This window comes from Arachis hypogaea, chromosome 9 (genome assembly GCF_003086295.3).
Source record: "Arachis hypogaea cultivar Tifrunner chromosome 9, arahy.Tifrunner.gnm2.J5K5, whole genome shotgun sequence".
Classification (NCBI taxonomy): domain Eukaryota; kingdom Viridiplantae; phylum Streptophyta; class Magnoliopsida; order Fabales; family Fabaceae; genus Arachis; species Arachis hypogaea.
Window position 1 is genome coordinate 112,035,273 of NC_092044.1, and position 19,324 is coordinate 112,054,596.

At 34.9% G+C, this 19,324-nt stretch overlaps 1 protein-coding gene and 1 long non-coding RNA gene across 2 annotated transcripts; one reads left to right on the top strand and one right to left on the bottom strand.

Moving 5' to 3' along the window:
- Positions 1–9,184: 9,184 nt before the first annotated feature.
- LOC140175435 (uncharacterized) lies at positions 9,185–10,008 on the top strand. Its single transcript, XR_011866206.1, has 2 exons — positions 9,185–9,327; positions 9,500–10,008. It is a non-coding gene; the product is annotated as an uncharacterized lncRNA (long non-coding RNA).
- A 3,690-nt stretch (positions 10,009–13,698) lies between these two features.
- Positions 13,699–17,959, bottom strand: LOC112711931 (uncharacterized). Its single transcript, XM_072203511.1, has 4 exons — positions 17,312–17,959; positions 16,038–16,185; positions 15,002–15,349; positions 13,699–14,891 (listed from the first exon to the last, which is right to left on the bottom strand). The coding sequence occupies exons 1-4, from the start codon at positions 17,602–17,604 to the stop codon at positions 14,274–14,276; spliced, it is 1,407 nt and encodes a 468-aa protein (XP_072059612.1). The 5' UTR covers positions 17,605–17,959; the 3' UTR covers positions 13,699–14,273.
- Between the last annotated feature and the right edge of the window lie 1,365 nt (positions 17,960–19,324).

The window sequence follows — 19,324 nt, forward strand, 5'->3', positions numbered from 1 at the left end:
AACTAATTTACACAATCTAAATCGAATTATATCTAAATTTTTTGATAAAAAGATAAATATATCCCTAATTTTTATTTTAAAAAAACAAAAAAACATGATTTAGTGAATTATGTAAATTGGTCAGTTCGATCGGATCTGATAACAATTGGGTTTATTGTATTATAAAAAAATCGGTTTTATTCTAGTTTGTTAAAAAATTAAAAAATATACTGTTTGTCCAATAATAATGTGACACATAAATATTTTTACAAAAGACGTTTTACGCATCTTTATGGAAGCATCCTCCTAACTCTAAATACTTGCAAAATTATTTTTGCTTTTTTTGGATTCTCTTTTTGGGTAACGAATATATAGGCCCGAGTGGTTCTTTGTTGAGAGTGTGTAAGTGTGTTTGTAATGACCCAAAAAAAAAAAGAAACATGACAAAAGGACAAATAGGTCCCTGAGTTTTTGGCCCGTGGACATTTTCGTCCCTCAGCATTTGAAAATACTTTTAAATCCCCGACCTTAGCAAATGTTGGACGGATGAGTCCCTCCGTGGATTTGCCTCCGCCGGACCCATCGGAGAAGTCTGATCTGACTCCCCTGAGGATGACGTGGCACGTATGGTTGACAGCTGGACTGCTGAGTAGAAAGTTCCCTTCGAAAATTGGACAATGAAGTCCCTCCACCACTAAACTACGTCGTTTTGCCACTCTACCCTTACAATACAAAGTCTGTTACAATACCCTTTACACCCACATCTCCCCTTCTGAATTACAATTAACCCTAAGGAATACCAACGTTCATCATACTCTGTTTCTCCCTCCAAAAAGATCACAACCCAGAGCTGAGACGTTCGCCGTGTGGAGTGGCTGTCGAAGCGGCGTCCGTTGTTGTCTGAGTTGCTGGCTTCGTCACCGAAGGTAAGAACTCTGTACTGTAGCGTAGTTAGTGGATTGTGAGGTTAAATATCACTGCAAGTATGAAGTGTGATGTGAATGGAATGAGCGTGCATGTTGATAGAAGTTGTGAAAAAAGTAATCGGAATTTTGGGTTGAAGTTAAATCACAGTTAGGGCCCCGAAATTTTCTCGGTTATTTTTCGTTTTGGATGTTGAAGGTTCCTGCCTTTTAATATGTGAATAGAGTAATTCTTGATCATTGTTTACAGTTTTCCATTTTTTTTGTGTCAGATGGTTGATGTGTTTGTAGTGCCCGTGTTCCACCATGGAGGTAATTTTGTGAGAGAGAGTAATGGCTGTCTGGTTTACAAAAATGGAAAGGTGGAGAAGTTTCCAGAAATGGACCTAGACTTCGTTAATTTCGGAGACTTGATCACACTGTTCAAGGGCTTGGGGTACCAATCATATAAAACAGTTTATTGGTATGATCCAATGAGTCCTGATATTGAGTCTGGGCTGCATATTCTCACTGGGGATGCAGGGATTAACGAAATGCGAGAGAACAAGATGAAGAATACAGAGACTGACGAGTTTTACCTATACTTTGATCACCCGATTGATGAACCTGAGATTGTGGAGAATGCTGGAAAGCAAAGTAAGATTTCTGATGAGGGAGAGGTTTTGGTGGATGACCAGAGTTCGTCCGCTGATGATGGGTATGAGAGTACGGAGGATGAGCCCTACAAACCTCCACCTCCTGGGTTTGAAAGTGACAGTGATGATGATGATACAAGTGCTGATGATGAGGGTAGCAAAAGGCAGAGAGTAATGAAGGGAAAGAAGAAAGCTGTGTCTCCAAAGAAGACAAGTGCAAACAAGACAGGTGCTAAAAGAAAGAGGAAGACGTGGAAGAAGATGGGACAAAGCAGCGGACCCAATGAGCAGCAAACCAGAAATTATGTTGAGCCTGATCCTAATGTGCAGCCCAACAGAGGCCCACAGCCCAACATGGACCAAGATGTTAGGTTCTATGAGAGCTTGATGCAAGATGATGACGATGACCCGGTATATGACTATGAATCTGAGACTTTACATACACCTATTTCATCAGATGATGAATCTAGCAAACATAAATTTCCTGAGTTTGATGACGATTATGAGCATGGAGAGGGGAGGTTTGAGTTAGGGACAAGGTTTGCCACCATTGACAGATTTAAGGAAGTTGTAAAAGACTCATTCATTGCTGAGGGTAGGGAGCTAAGGTGGATTAAGAATGACAAAGAGAGAGTGAGGGTGGGATGCATGGATGATGAGTGTCCGTGGCTGGTTCATTTATCATACAACAAGTCTCTGCAATGCTACCAGGTTAAGACTTACAAGAATGACCATACATGTGCAAGGGACATGGGAAGTAATGCGGCTGATCAACATTGGATTAGCTTAAAGGTTGAGAAGAGAATGAATACACAGCCTCATATGAGGACAAATGAGGCTATTGACTTCCTCAGAGAAGAATTCTCACTCACTGCACATCCAAAAATGGTGTACAGAGCAGTTAGAGAGGCAAGAGAGAGAATCATGGGTAATGAGAGGGAGCAGTATAGTAATGTTAGAGATTATTTGTTTGAGATATTAAGAAGCAATCCAGGGTCCAGGGCAGAGTTGTGTGTCACTCCTATACCTCAATCTCCCCCTGTTTTTGATAAACTTTACATATCATTAGAAGCATGCAAACAGGGGTTCAAAAGTGGGTGTAGGCCATTGATACATCTTGATGGCTGCTTTTTGAAGACTTATTATGGTGGACAACTCCTCACAGCAGTTGCCCAGGATGCCAATAACCAATTTTACGTGGTTGCCTATGGAGTAGCTAGGTCTGAAACTAAGGAATCCTGGAAGTGGTTCTTGACTCTTCTCGAAGAGGATTTGGGGGATGTGCAGATTCATGGATGGAACTTTATGTCCGACCAATAAAAGGTAAACTTGATGATTACTTAGTGTTGATTAAGACTATGTTATTTCTTAATACATGTGTCCACCTGCTGCTTTAGTTAGTACGAATGATTGCTGTTTTAATTAATATGACTTAGTGATGTTAGTATGAATGCACTATTGCTGCATATGTAAGAATGAGTAGCTGATGATCTACTTAAGATGAGTTAGTGATATTAGTATGAATGTATTACTGCTGCATATGTAAGTCTGAGTAGCTGCTGTGTTAGTTCATAAAGTTATTAGCCATAGACTCAAGAATTTCTCTTTAAACTATTATAACATTATAATATTAGATACTAGTGTACTTATGAAAAGTGAAAATACTAGTGTACTTAGCCATAGACTCATCATTATTAACTGATTATTAATAATATCTATGCACCAACTCAAGTCAAGTACATAATATTTTAGACATATTAGAAGTAGTTATTAATTAATTAATAATAAGCATTGATAAAGTATAGGATAGGGGGGACAATGTGAAGCGACAATATGAAATTGCTTTCAGATTTCACTACGGTATTTATATATTGTTTGAATATGTAAGGGAGTCTTTTTCAATATAATATGAGAAATTAATATGCTGTCTATATAATTTGTACTAAACTTATGTAAAATACAAAAAATAAAAAGATAGATCCCATCATTTATATTCATGTCAAGTAGTTAAAAATTTAGGCATGTGAAAAGGAAAACAGCATATAATTTTAGCATATAGCATAGCCACAAGGTGTCTTTGGGATCTGTGATGGATACATATATGTATTTAATATTTAATGGTAAAATAGATAATATCTTTGATTTGTTTTTATGTTCAGTTGATAACTTGATATAATATGCAGCAGAACTTGTTTCTACTATTATATACAGCAGAACTCATTGTGTCTCAGTCTCAATTCACTTTATTTCTACTATTATACATACATATGATGTAAGATTTATTCGCTACGTCATTTCTTTTAGTAATTTTACATTTTATACAATCATAAACAATGACTTCATTCTACATGTAAACTAAAAATACATTATAAAGTTTATATGACTTAGTGCTGGTTTAGTGTGAATGTACTACTGCTGCATATTTAAGTATGAGTAGCTGCTGATTTAGTTTATATGACTTAGTGATGTTAGTATGAATGCACTACTTGTGCATATCTAAGTATGAGTTGCTGCTGTTTTAGTTAATAAGAGTTAGTGCTGGTTTAGTTACTATGAATGCACTACTGCTTTAGTTACTATGAATGCATTGCTGCTGTGTTAGTTAATATATTGTTGAATACTACTTTGATTAAGTGATGTTGGTATGATGACTGCAACTTGGGTACTTGATTTATTTGTTAAACTGAACTGTAGGGACTGCTACCTGCTTTGAAGGCAGTTATGCCAAATGCCCATCACCGGAACTGTGTGATGCACATTTGGAAAAATTTTATCAACCGATTTAAGGATCTCTATATTCGGGAGGTGGTTTGGGACTGTGCTAAATGCACCACAATACCAGAATTTAAGGAGCAAATGGAGAAACTCAAGCGAATCAACCAGGGTGCATGGGAGTATTTATCGAAATTCGAGCCTGCAACTTGGGTGAAGGCCTACTTCTCACATGGACCAAAAGTGGACAACCTCACAAATAACATGTGTGAGGTGTTCAACTCGAAGATTGTAAACTATAGAAGCAGGCCTATTCTCACAATGTGTGAAGAAATAAGGTGCTATCTAATGCGGAGGATGGTCAAGCATAAGCAGTTGCTACAAAATGTTTCTGGAAAGCTGGCACCTGTACAGCAGAAGAGGCTGGATCGTCTTATTAGGCCCAGTAATAAGTGGGTTGCAGAGTGGACAGGTGACGAAGATCGAAAGAGGTTCGAAGTGAGTCGTAAACAACAAAGGTGGATGTGGATCTCATCAAGCAAACCTGCTCATGCAACAAATGGCAGCTGACTGATTAGTAGGGACGTTAAGTATATTTTGATTTATTTGTTTTTTACTGTTCTCAAATTTCTGGTTTCATTTAAAACAATTGCATGATGTTGCTCTGTTATAGGCATGCCCTGTATCCATGCAGTGGCAGCAATCAGAAAAAGACATGATCAACCAGAAGAATATGTGCATCAATGGTTATGCATGGAGTCAATCCATAAGACATATGCCTATGCTATTCAACCGGTGCCTAGTCAGGAATTTTGGACACGGAGTGAGTATTCGAGACCAGATCCTCCCATCATAAAGAGACCAATCGGCAGACCAAAGGTACACAACAGACAAAAAGATCCGGCTGAACCAATGATGCAGCAAGGTGCCAAGCTTAAGAGATCCTTTAAGGTTACTTGTAGTAAATGTGGGTCAGAGGGACATAACTACAAAACATGCAAGGGTGCTCCATCTAACCCCAACTGGAAACCTAAGACCAAGAAGTCCAAGAAAGGTGGGACAAGTCAGTCACTAGTTGTCATTCCACTATCACAGTCAGCACCACAGGATGATGTAAGTATTTGTATTTATTCTTAGTAATCTGCTATATTGGTGTAAACTATGTTTAGTTAGATATTTCAGGATTCAAATAGTAATGTGTAACAGTGGTCAACTTAAACTTACAGGATTCCCCTAACACCCAAAGTGCTCAATCTAGCCAGGCAGCAACACCAAACCCTGTAACACCAGCTTCCGTCGCAGACCAACCCCAGCCACGTCGTGTAACTAGAGGTACACCATTTAGGCTTCCACTCCAAGTTTCATCCACACCTCACCAAATATTTCAACCAAAAACTTCAAAAATCAGGCCCAAACAGAAGATATTCAGGCCATCTGCCCCACTTTGTGCCACTCCACTCCCACCTCCAAGTCAGCCTGCACCCCCACAGCCTCAACCATCTCAAGTCAGGCCAGGACCGACTTCAGTAGCTTCCAAGGAGACACTGGTAGCAGCAAGCACAGCAACAATAAGACTGTTCAAATTCATTCCTAATCCACCATCCATCAATCCAAAGACATGAAAAAATGTGACATCATGGGCAGCCCACTATGCCTTGTAATATCATTTAGGAAAGTTGAATGTGACAACAATGTTTTTTTTGGGAGAATTAGTGGTTTTTTGAACAAGCTCCTAGGTTTTTACAAACTGTTGCAATATTGTTAGGTGTTTGAGGCTTACTTTTGTGATGTTAAGCTTCATAATACTATACACTTGAGCAGAATTGTTCTTTTTGGGCAACTTTCAATATATGTTATGTGGTTAAGTATACAACTTTTATGCCTACTATACGCAATCATTCAAGGCTTCTTCACATATTGAGAACATAATTTCAACACCCAATTGATATCATAACTTTAACTGCATTTACATAGATAATAGGATACAAATGTTCCCTAAAGACCATGTTTCATTACAAAATAGAAACCAGAATCAACACATTTTCCAACTCAACTTTCTAAAATTTATTTATCAGTCACTACAAACATAAAATGCAGCCACAACAGCACATACAACAATAACAACACAACAAGCTAAGGGGTTTTTTTTCTTCTCCAGCACAGTAACCTTCTCCTCCAGAATAGTAATCCTATGATGGAATCCCTCATCCTCTTCAACAACTTCTGGCTCTTTCTCAACCACAGGTCTTTTATCAAAGACGCAACCACTGCTTCCAATTCTAGCCAAATGCTCATCCACCCAAAGAAAAAACTTGCAGTGCGGTTGGTTTCCCTGACAAAAACCCAAAATAAATGCACTATACAAAACCATTCCAACAGAACGAAATTCACAGGTTTCTTATCTTACCTTATAGAATGGGCAACCCATGAAGACTCTGTTTGGGTTCCTAATCGTCCTCGACATATACATTATCGCATAAACTCCACAGAAGCATCTCCGGGCGACATCGTCCTTCGGGTCTCCGTTGTAAAGAACATAAGGGTCTGAGCTTGAGGCAGAATCTTCCTCTCTTACTCCCCTGTGGCTTCTTCTCGACGTTGCTGATGCTCCATTAGCAGCCATGGTTGATGCACGTCCAACTCCTCACCACTGGCCTCCAGAAACAAGGGCAATCAATTTAAGAATTAGGGTAGAGTGGCAAAACGACGTAGTTTAGTGGTGGAGGGACTTCATTGTCCAATTTTCGAAGGGAGCTTTCTACTCAGCAGTCCAGCTGTCAACCATGCGTGCCACGTCATCCTCAGGGGAGCCAGATCAGACTTCTCCGATGGGTCCGGCAGAGGCAAATCCACGGAGGGACTCATCCATCCAAAATTTGCTAAGGTCAGGGATTTAAAAGTATTTTCAAATGCTCAGGGACGAAAATGTCCACAGGCCAAAAGCTCAGGGACCTATTTGTCCTTTTGTCAAGAAACATAATAAGTGCCCGTTAAAAAAAAAAAAGAAACGTAAATACGTGATGGAGACACGAAAATTATTTTGTTTCACTTTTTCATTTATCATATAGTTTTGAAAGATAGAATAAAGGATCAATATAGTTTTGCAAGAACAAGAAAGGAAATAGATAGAGAAAATTAAACATAAAATTATCAACAGAATCATTATGACCAATATTTTTCCAGAAAAAAAAGCTAAATATATTTACTTGACTCTATCACATTGTTTGGATTAAGGAACTTTTGAAGAGAAAAAAATAAAAAGAGAGAAAATAAATGAAAAAAATAAGTTTTTTGTTGTTTGAATAAAAAGAGATAATAGAGTGAAAAGAAAAAAATTTATGTGAGACCCACTAAAATATTTTCATCTCAAGAATGAGATGAAAATAAAGAAAAATGTTGTAAACATAAATAAAATTACATATTTATCCTTTATCATTAATAAATTATAATTTATATATAATATAAATAAAGGTATTAATGTAATTTTATACTATTATGATTTTTTTTTCATTTTTTTCTATCCAAACAAAAAAAATTCTTTTTATTTTCTTTCTATTTATTTTCTCTTCATCCAAACACTATACAAATAACTCTACTTTTCTTTTTATTTTCTTTTCTCTCATCTTTTTTTCTCTTATTTTTTTTTCTTCTATTTTTTTCTACATCCAAACAAAACCTATGTATATAATATTTAAAATTTGTAGTTGTAGTAGAATTAGAAGAAATGATTTTTTGTGTGAGATGAATTAGACAATTTCTAACTGAGCTTCATTTAAGAGTTTGTCGCTGGCCAATGAGTTGCTACATGCACAAGATGAGATTCAAACCCCAACACTTGTTTAAGTGGACTAATGAGCTAACTATTAGACCAACCTAATTTGATTGGCACATTCATCTTTTTTTTTTTTGGTCTTGATGGCACATCCATCTTTAAATGAAAGAAATTCTCTAACGAATTCCTCACAGTTAGAAACTCGCCCATAACCAAAACAAAGGGGGAAAAATTTATCTGGGCCTTGGCCCTTGATGGAGGTCCAAGTTCAGCATTCTTATAAAGTGGAGTATGGCTTCTTTAAAAACTGATCAGGGTACTACACCAAAAATCAGGAACAACATCGTGGATAACCAAAAAAAAAAAAAAAAGAATAGAGTGGCTTCCGTTTTGATCAAAATCATTCCATTGACGTACACCAAAAAAAAAAAAAAAACCATTCCATTGACGTAAAAATGTTTTTGTTGGATATAATAATTAAAAATATTAGATAATTTAATATATTTAATTAAATTATTTAATATAATGTGTTAGAAAAATGCTCGATATCCATTAAGATTTATTGTTTTTAGCTATTACTTAGTCATCAATTAAGTTTTTTTAGTCTAATAATATAATAATATACTTTATCCTATACTTTTAAACAGTAATAGCTAGAAATAACAAGTTTTAATGACCCTCTAACATTCCTCCAACGTGTTAATATCTTAGCTGTTACGTGAATAGTTACCTACTTACCTTATAATATTTACTCTGCGGTGCTGCTAGCTAACTAATGTAAAATGTGAACAGGATACGAAGCCATGTGCAGCAATAAGTTCCCTAAAAACAAATTAACAGAAGGCTATAAATTAAGCAACAAAACAAATAAAAGAGAATAAAATATTTACGGGAAAAGGAAAGATGAGCGTAGAGACCACTGAGGAATCATGAGAAGACATGTATGGTGCAGCACTGCAGCCAGTGGTGCATGTCCTGGATCACATTGGGGCAGTGACCAGTGAGGACTGAGGAGATAGAATATTTAAAGAAAGAGAGAAATAATGAATAGGTAGTGGGCTAATGCGGTCCAAATTCTTAATAACTCCAAGGAGGTGGAATTGAATACCATGAAAGGAAGCCATAGCCCATCATAGCCCCTAGCCATAATAACATACAACAATATCAACACTATAACAGAAAGGAATAAATTTAATTAAACCACATATATATATCAGCAACAACCATCTCTTTGTCTGTAATTGCCTACTTTGTCCAACTCATAATGGCAAACTATCTTATAATGCAGTTAGGCCCTCCCAGAAGGGTACTTACCTTTTTCTTTAATGACACCCAAAATAGAGGGTAAAATGGAAAACAACTAGAAATATATGAGTGTTCAGAAACTGCTGTGTTGGACCAAATTTTTAAACTACTGTCTTTAAAATAGTTTTAGTTCTTCTTGTTTCTAACTAAGATTATGTTTAATGGTTTTGTAGGTGACGTTGCACGTGTAAATGGCAAGAAACTGATTCACACACGCACGCATAGATAGATGGAGTGTAGTGTAGAGTAGCATGCATGATGATTTATGAAGATGGTGGAGTGGGATATGATGATAGTTGTTATTTATGGCAGAAAGGGTGATGAAATTGACACCATTGTTGGTCATCAGTGTCATAAATATGCATCAATTGCAAGTCTTGGTGTGTGCAGAGGAGCAGGACTATTACTAATAAATTTGTCTCCATCTCCGTGCAAGTCAAGGAGGGGAACCTTCCTCTGCCGACACTCTATCATACCATTTTGTGTTATACATGTATCTATATGGCCTCATGCATCTTGCATCTCTTTTTAGTGCTATCATTACAATTCCTCCTCCAACCCCTCCTCTTTTTCTGGATTACAAAGCAATAAGTCAAACAAAATTACCATATAAGTGGGGGCATTTTACATGTATATTTAATTTGCAACCCAACTTCATATGCAATGTTGAGTAATTAGTATATTTTTTTACTATTATTATTTGTTTTATCATAATTCTTTATCGTTCCCAAATATGACTACTTCTATCTGAAATATAATTTATAGTCTTTAAAAATAAAATAAAATCATGTAAATCCTAAATATAATTAAAGGTAGCATGTTACAAATACTAAGTAATTTATAAAAATTTAAATTTATTATAAGCTAAAGTCATCAAAATCTTAATCTAAATCAAACATTCATTTATGTATGTTCGAACGAATTTATAATAAATATAAGATGAAATAAAATGATTGTTATTTATATTTATACTCAAATAATTATTATTAGATATTATTTATATTATTTTTAAATTATAAATATTTAATAATAAAAAAAATAGTAAAAAATAATTGAAATTTGTCATGTTAAACAGTTAAAAAGTTCACCTTATTTATGACAGGTCAATTAGTATCAGCTAAGGTCAAATTACAAGTTAAATAACTAGTCAAACCTTGGAATCTTATTATAATTAACATATGCTCATTCAAGAAAGGGGTGATATTAAAAAGTCAAACAAACATTAATAAGGCACATTTATCTAGACTAGATTTGTTTTTCAGTAATCTCATCTCAAGTGTATTATTAAAGTATTCAGCACTCTCACTATCTCGTATACATCTCTTAGATTGTTCTCTGCGAAGAAACATGGGGGATCATAATAATTCAAAAATTCTTATATTATTATTGGCAAATATTAATTGGTAAGGTATATTTTGATATTAAAATAAAACGTGCCAACATTTTTGACATATAATGTTAACTAATAAATTAAAATTAAAGAACAATCACCAGCCCAAAATTTGAAAAACAAGGTACATAACATGTGTGTAATTTTTCCTCTTGTAATAATTTAAAATCATAGTCATAATAATTGAATCCAAACATAAGTTTCAAATTTATACATGATTGTACTATATATATATATTCTAGCAGTAAAGAAGGGCATCGAATATAAAACTAAAATAATTGTAGGATCGAGGTCCTACTACTCCTGATAACGAGAATAGTTGGAACAGTTCCATATATACGGTACACATTGTTCGATCCAAGTCCAAGGTTGTAAGACTCACAAAAGATGGAACTTCAGGTACAGTTGATTTCCCGTAAAGTTGATATTTGAGAACTGTGAGATAATTTAACTAATTTGACTAAATTTTTATCTAATGAATTTCATATATCAACTTCACGTGAAGTCGACTTCACCTGAGTTTTCACCCTCACATAAACCCTCCTTCAAAGCGGCCGTCAAGTTACTAATATAAAATACATATTAAAAATAAATTAAATTATATATATTTATATACAATATATTAATAATTGATTTTAATGGCTGGTGTTACTGTATGACTAACATTTTTGTTAAAATTGTTATTAACGATTTTTCTTTTCCAGTAACTACTTATTAATGAAATTCACCAACAAATCTCAACATTTTGGTAAATCTTAATTCTAATAATATTGCAATTGGCAAAGATATATATTGTAATGTGGTTTATTTGTATGTGCATCATCATGTGTATGCAGCATCACTGTCACTATAGTACCTATCAAATGCCATTTCTTTTTCATAGTTCACCGAATTAGAATGTAAACCCTTTCTATCTAACCAATGAGAGAAACCGTTTGTTATAAAGGGCAAACAAACAAGCACAACAAATTTATTGGTTGAGTTGAGTTGTCTACATCAAAAGACTTAATACATACATTCACATCTTGTAACGATGAGTTTGGTTCAAGCGTGATTAGCAAGCATAGTTAGTTTTTTTTTTTTTTTTTGATCATGCATTATTGCATCTAGTCACCAAACTTCTTTCCACACCATTCTCACAAATCTAATAGTCTTTGTCTATTACTATAATAGGAAGCCCTCAAACGAGATTTTCACTGTTTCATTTTCGGTTCTGTAACAAAATGCTGTAATTATAGTACATTAGTTTAGGGTGGTGATGGTGATAGACATAAATGTGTGCACATTTTGACTATGCTCCTCACAATCACAAAGAGATGCGATATACATGTTGCTGAAATCGGATAATAAATTATAGATAGAAAACGAAGGCTCGAGGAGTTTTGTCCATAAGGTAGTTTTCCACATGTATCAACTTATTACTTTGGACAATCACATATGATGCAATATATGCGTGGCATGCATGAATATCTAACCAGCCATTGAATATGTATTTAAAAAAGAACATGAAGTTTTCAATAATGAATGCTATTGTGATCTGAAAAAAAAAGTAAGGGATAATATTATTTGAAAATTAACTTGGAAAAGTCTAGGGGACCAGCAGTTTTATTGAATTTTGGCCAGCATGTAACCAGCAGAGGAAGGTGAGCCATTGGATGAAATCTCATACCAATCTCACACCATCAAATCATCATTGATGGCTAGTTGATGGCTAACCATCACAAAAATTGCTGGCCCCCTAGCATTGCTCAATTAACTTATTGTTAAAGGTAAAAAAAAAAGAAGATAATGCTATCTAAAAATTAACTACTGTTAAAGATGAATCGTCTTAAATGAAAGAGAGAAAAAAGGAAAGAAAAAAGGTAAATACTCAGTGCAGTTAACTTCATGTAAAGTTAATAGTTGATGGTCGATAAATAATTTGTCAGGTTTGACTAAATTATCATCTAACAGTTCTCAATTATCAACTTCATATGAAGTTAACTACTGTACTTGATTTTTTACCAAAAAAAATAAAACACAACTCAATACCTTTTAAACTTTTTTATTTTTTTGAATCTTCCTGAGGAAAAAAATATATATAGAGGTATATATGGATAAAGATGAGAAAGACAAAACCTAAAAAGTAAAAGAAAAAAAAGGAAAGATATATACATAGGAGGATATGAAGACTGAAGAGTTTATTATATGTTGAATTATACATTATTGCAGTGTAATCAAATTTGTATGACTCTTGAATTAGTGAGTAGTTATGTAAAAGAATTTTAATAATATATAATTAAATATGCATATTAAAATTTAAAAAAAAATTATAGTGTCAATTTATACAAAAAAGAAGCTGGTTACATCAGTTGAGGGGGTTTTAAGAGCATCAAATCTTGTGGTCGTTCCATAATGACAGTCACACACAAACATACGCAGGCCTTACATAAGAAACCTAACCCCATTCACTTTATTTATTCACAATTCCCTCTGGCTTCCATTCACTCCATTAAAGTATTATTCCTCCACTAGTTCCCTGTTTTCCAGTGCTTTGCTCATTTTGACCATGACCATGGGGAAAAGAGAGAAGCTTCCACACATGCAGTAGTCATGACCAAATAAATAAATATTAAGTGTGTGCTGTACACTTGCTCAATTCCAGAGATAAGAACTTATTATATCACAAGATGTATGAGTACCTCATCCTAGTCTTAACTCTAATGCACGTTACAATGTGCATAATTTCATTTTTTGTAATTATATTATTAAAAAAGCATGCATGTCCAATTGCGAGTTTCACTTTTCTGTAGTTCCATCTTTCTATTAAATTAAGAATTAACTAAACAAAGATTCCGGCAATATGCTAATACACTAATACCATATGGGCTTGTAAGCAAGTAATTTATGATTATTGTGAACAATGCATAAACTTCTTGAATAGACAATCAATGGAGTGTGTACATTTCATTTTCTGAGAAGTAATAACAAACAGCATCAAAATACAACCGAAAATCATATATATTAGAAAAGATATGATGGGTACATCAAATTTAAGACTGAGTATTGTCTCTGTCACCCTACTCCATTATCAAAGCTATCAAAAACACCATCTTTTACCTTTCCAAACACACACAACCTCCACTCCATGTGGAAGCTGTTAGAGTCAAACTGGCCGTGGCCACCTGGCCGGTGGCAGACTCTTTAATATTAACCACCACCGACACTGGGGAACTTGAAAAGTAAGAAAAGTTCATCAATGGTCTACTATACCAACATTTCATCACCACCTTCCCATACTTATGGAAGGTAAACTAAAAATTTAACCTCCATTTGCTCTATTCCGAAATGGAAACCGAGCCCCAACTCCTTAGTTGGATTCTGCATCTGAGTATAAACATTCACTCCCGCGAATTTTTATGCTCTATTTACAGAGGATATAGAGGCATAAACAAACTCCGGAAAAGGGAAAAACTGAATCACTATACTAACAACTAAATTCTAGACGTTAGTAGTAAAGAAAACTAGTGACTGCTATTAACAATTGCCCTGAATTGATGATATTCCTAACCACATTGTTAGATTTCCATCTTCCAGATCATATTATCAACACTGCAATTATGAGATTTCTCCAACGCAACAACTTTGGCCCGGTGTAATGATGTTGTGTTCTTTCCTCTGTCATCCTGAGGAAGTTCACAAGCTTCACTGACAGAACCTGTCCTCAAATCTGCTGGGGGAATGAAGCAATCTACTGAGAGACCTGGGACATTGAATGCAACCTCTTCAATTGTCCACGCCTCTTCCATTTTTGTTTTGGTATGGCTCATGGCCATCTCCCCAAACCTGAAAAGAGTTACCACAGAATGCCCTGAGTGGGCAATCATGATCCCTTCCACGGACCTGTAATCATCAAGGTATGAATTGATTGTGGTTTCCCAATATACTGCATCACCGCCATTGGATTGGATGCGGGTGAGATGAGAATCCTCAATATGAACAAGAAGGCCAGTCTTTTGGCTGAAGTAGCCAAATAAGACATGCCTTATGATCTCAGCAGGACCCTCACTTCGAGACTTCAATGTTTCGGGGTCAGTAACAAGTTTAAGGATGAAACAATCCTCGCCATTGATATTTTTCTCGCCTATGCATTTTGCATCAGCAAACATACTGGCAGTGGTTCTAGGATCAAGACCCTGAGTACAAAAATATACACACATTTATAAATTAGAGGATAAAATGGAATAGAGTGCTATAAAAACAAAATGTAGATGCAGGCCAGAAAAATTTTAAGGCATAGTTCAACCTGAAGTGCACGGCGCAGAGGCCTCACAGGTCCTTTAGCTGTGTGAGCACCGAGCCAAGGTGTGTGCCTCCAAACAAGCTTGCCATTGCAACCGGCATGAACCTTGCTTCCCCCAACTGCAAGCTCTACATACCACATGTCGGGATTCATCTGCCAGAGCACAAATCCACCGGACTCCGCACACCTAGAGGCATTCCGGTTTTTCACTACTCTAGTAGCAGTTTCAAACTCAGAAGCTACCATCCTCACCTTTCCCATTGCATATGCATTTCTTATTGAGTTCTGCAACTTCTGCCCTCCAGAGGCAGCAGTATACTGCTGCAATATGTAATGAGCAGATGAAGTTTCCTGCAAGCATAGCCAGGAAGAAACACAAGACATCAAAATCACTAATTTAGATTTTGAATAAAACATATTAACATTTATTTTCTGATGCAAACAGAAGAATTTGGCATCCTTAACAGTAGAAATGTACGTCTAATATACTTTACAGGAAGCGAAATGAATTTTAACTTCTGCACCAGGACTTGATCTGCTTGACTCTCATGCAATAAGTTTTGTTTTACACATTAAGTTCTCAAAGTTAAACTTGTTACAGCACAAAGAACCCTTATAGAAAACATATAATCTCATATTCTCTACTGTTTTTTTCCCCAAAGCGTAAAACCGAAGCAATAGAGAAAAGGTGCTATTGATTCTTACTTTCAACGGTTATCCGTTTCAGCAGAAGACATAAAAGATTAAAAGCGCAGCAGATAATAAAACTGGAGCTTGAAACATAAGCCGAATCTTCAGGCAGAATCAAAACAGGACAAGGTGTATAAAACACCAAACACAAGTTACCGGAGAAAAACCAATCCCATCACAGCTACTCATGATTAAACACATGCATCCAAACAAACAAAAGATAGAGAGAGATAGAATAAAACAAAAGGAAAAGAAATCGATTCTCTGAAGCCACAAAAAAACACAATCAGTGGTCCAAAATAGAAAATTGAACAAAAAGGAAGGCATTCGAGGAAGAGAGAGAACTGACAATAGGAGTGTCTTTGATGCTGAGATGAGGCAAGGGGTCCGCCGCAGAGACATAGACAGGTGCGAGAGGAGCTCCCATGACGCCGAGAAGGAGCCTCAGATCAGTCCTCTTGTAGGACATGGAAGACACAGACGGAGCACGTGACAGCCAGTGACGGACCCAGAAAATTTATGGTAAGGGGGCAAAAATAATTCACATTATTATCAAAAGATATATTAATTTAAATTTAAAAAGAGCTCTTTTATAAAAGCATTACTACTCGCACTATCAGATTTCATAAGATAATAATAGAGATAAAAAACAGCATCTTATGAAATACTATATTCCAATTAATTGCTAAATTCATCAAACCAATCAGCATTAAATTTACCAAAAAAAGTCCCAAAATATGTTTGTAGAAAATTATATTCTCTTGGTTGACAATGATCTTTTCACAAATAAATTTGTCTAATTTCATCTCTGTCATTTATATCATAATTTAAAATTTTGGGTCGTTGTTCAGGATCAACTATGAAACTTTTTACATTGAATTTTAAAAACTTTTTTTTATTAGAAGAGACTAATGAAGTGACTTCAGATTCTAGTGGTAGCTTTCTTTTAAAATATTTTTCCATTATTATTTCTAAAAATAAAAAATATATATTCTAAATTAGTAAATTGATCGATTCACTTTAGAAATTTATATGCAACATAATTATATATAATAGAATAGAATAAAAGATAAACAAATAAATAATAAGGATCACTAAATCAAAAATAAAATAAAATATATAAATTCATGAAGAGAATATAAAAATAGATTAATACCTAAACTATAATTGTTTGAATTAAAATTTGCAATCGAAAATATGAAAAGAGAAACAATAAAATTGAAAAAAAACATAAAATCATAGAGAGCTGTATAAAACAAAATAGAGAATTTAAAATTTACCTGTTGATGAAGACAAGATGACCACTAAACAAGGAATAGAAAAAAAATGTTGAAAATATGAAACTAAGAAGAGAGTTTAAGAGAATAAATGAGTGACGACTAGGATTTGAGAATGAGAGAAGACTAAATTTAATTAGGTTAACTCATAATCAAAATGATAGCAAGATAAAATGGATTCAAGGTTTTAAATAATTAGTTTAATTTATTTGTAATGGGATCATTTAAAATTTAAAATGGGGGCATATTATATATGTATATATTTTTTTTTGTTTAAAAAAATTAAATGAGAGTGGGGGCAAGTGCCCCCCCCATGGTTCCATGTAGGTCCGTGCCTGGTGACAGCTGACCCTTCATCCAACTCCCTATGCCTGACCCGACCCGCTTCGAATCACTCCCGCCGCCGTCCGCACCCTCTGTGTCTGGACCCTCCATTAGAGGCGCCAGTGCCTCTCCCAACGGCCTCAGACTTCCGGATCTCGCAATCTCGGAGTCCATGCTGGCGTGTTTCTTTCTACGCAGAAGGCCTGTTATGGGTGAACCAGCTCGAGCCGGACTGCTGGACCGGGAACGTGATGGCGAGAGGCCGCGAACCACTTCTTCCTTGAGCGCGGAGAAAAATCCCTGTTTCTTTTCCATTTGTTCAAAGGATCAAATTAGAGAATTGTGGTTTGAAGAAAGAGTGTGTGTGAAAGGAGTGAAGAGAATGGGAAGAATACTAAGAAAATAGCGAGGGGGAAGAGGTAGTGGCGAAGGAGAGAGTGAAGTTCATAGATAGAGGGGAAAAGAGAAAGGAGTTGAAGAGTGAGTGGAGTGAGTGAGAGTGTGAATGGGAATGAGGTGAAGGAGCAGAGTGCGTGAGCTTTAGACCAGAGCAGTGTGCGTTTGTGGGCGTACGGTTTCCAGAGAGAGAGAGAGAGAGGCTTTATGGGAAGGTGAAAGCCTGAAAGGGTGTGAGAATATTACATCACCTTTTTATAGTAATTAAGGTATTTATTAGAGAGATCAAGAGGTAAAGCAGATAGACCCTCATTATTTTTAAATTAACATAATCAATGTTTTAAGTTTAATAGTGTAAAAATTCTTATTTAAACATTTTTATAGATCTACTGTATTTAACTCTTTTAGAAGAATTTTATGTTTATATATTGATATTACAAAAAAAAAATTACAGGTATATTTTTTTATTTTTCACATCATTTTGAGAATTTAAATTGAATAAATGGTTAAATTTATTTTTATAAGATTATTTATTATCTAAATTAATTTTTAAATTATTTTTTAAGTAAATTTATCTTTTCATCAGTTTCGTTGTTAACAGCGTCAAATTTACTAACATAACATATATATTGAGTAACACCATACTGACAATAATATACTCTTAGCAATTCTAGTTAGCTTATAATATGATAAATTTATATAATTAGATCAAATCAAAATCTCTGTCTCTTCCTTCATTTTGTTTGCATTGGGTTTCACCTCCAGTTCATTCTGTTAAATTGAATTGTGATGCTAGTTGGTTTGCTCCTTCTGGCTATGCTGGTTTTGGTTGTATTATTCGCAATCCTGATGGATGTTGGTTGAAAGGTTGCACTGGAAAAGTCAAAGTGTGCAGTGTTCTTTTTGCTGAATTGTATGCAATTTGGAGAGGTTTACTTCTTACTTGGGAGAGTGGATTTCGTGAGGTTATTTGTGAAACAGACTGTTTAGAAGCTCTTTTCTTGGTAAACCAAAGAATGCTTAGTAAGGATATTCCGTAATGGGATTTGGCAAAGCATATTCAGGAGGTTATGAATTGGAATTGGAGAGTCTCTATTCTTTTAATTCAGAGGACTGCAAATAGTGTTGCAGATTGTATGGCTAAAGCAGCTGCTTCTGTCGCGAACATTCACTCGAATTGGAGCCAACCATGGAGTGAGCTTCAACATCTAATAGATTTAGATATGACCCTAGCCAATTAATTTGGTTTTGTCTCTTTTTTCTTTCTTTTCTATTTAGTCACAAAAAAAAATCAATCTTAAATTGAACGGAACTTTGAGGTATTGAAATATCTTAATTTAATCTAATTTCATAAACTTATCATATTAATATCGGACTACCACACAGTAAAGTGTGTGTTGTGACATAACAAATTTTAACGCAATGAGTAACAAAAGTAAAGGAATGACAAATTTGATTAAGAACAACCTTTTTGGGACAATTTAAAAAACTAATAATATTTTAGAGACGAATTTAAATTTTGTTTAAAGATTTGTCGCTAGTTAATGAGTTACTAAATATATATATATAAGATAGAATTCAATTCTTTAAACTTAAATAAATAAGTGAGATGAATATTCTATTTAATCATGTATTTATT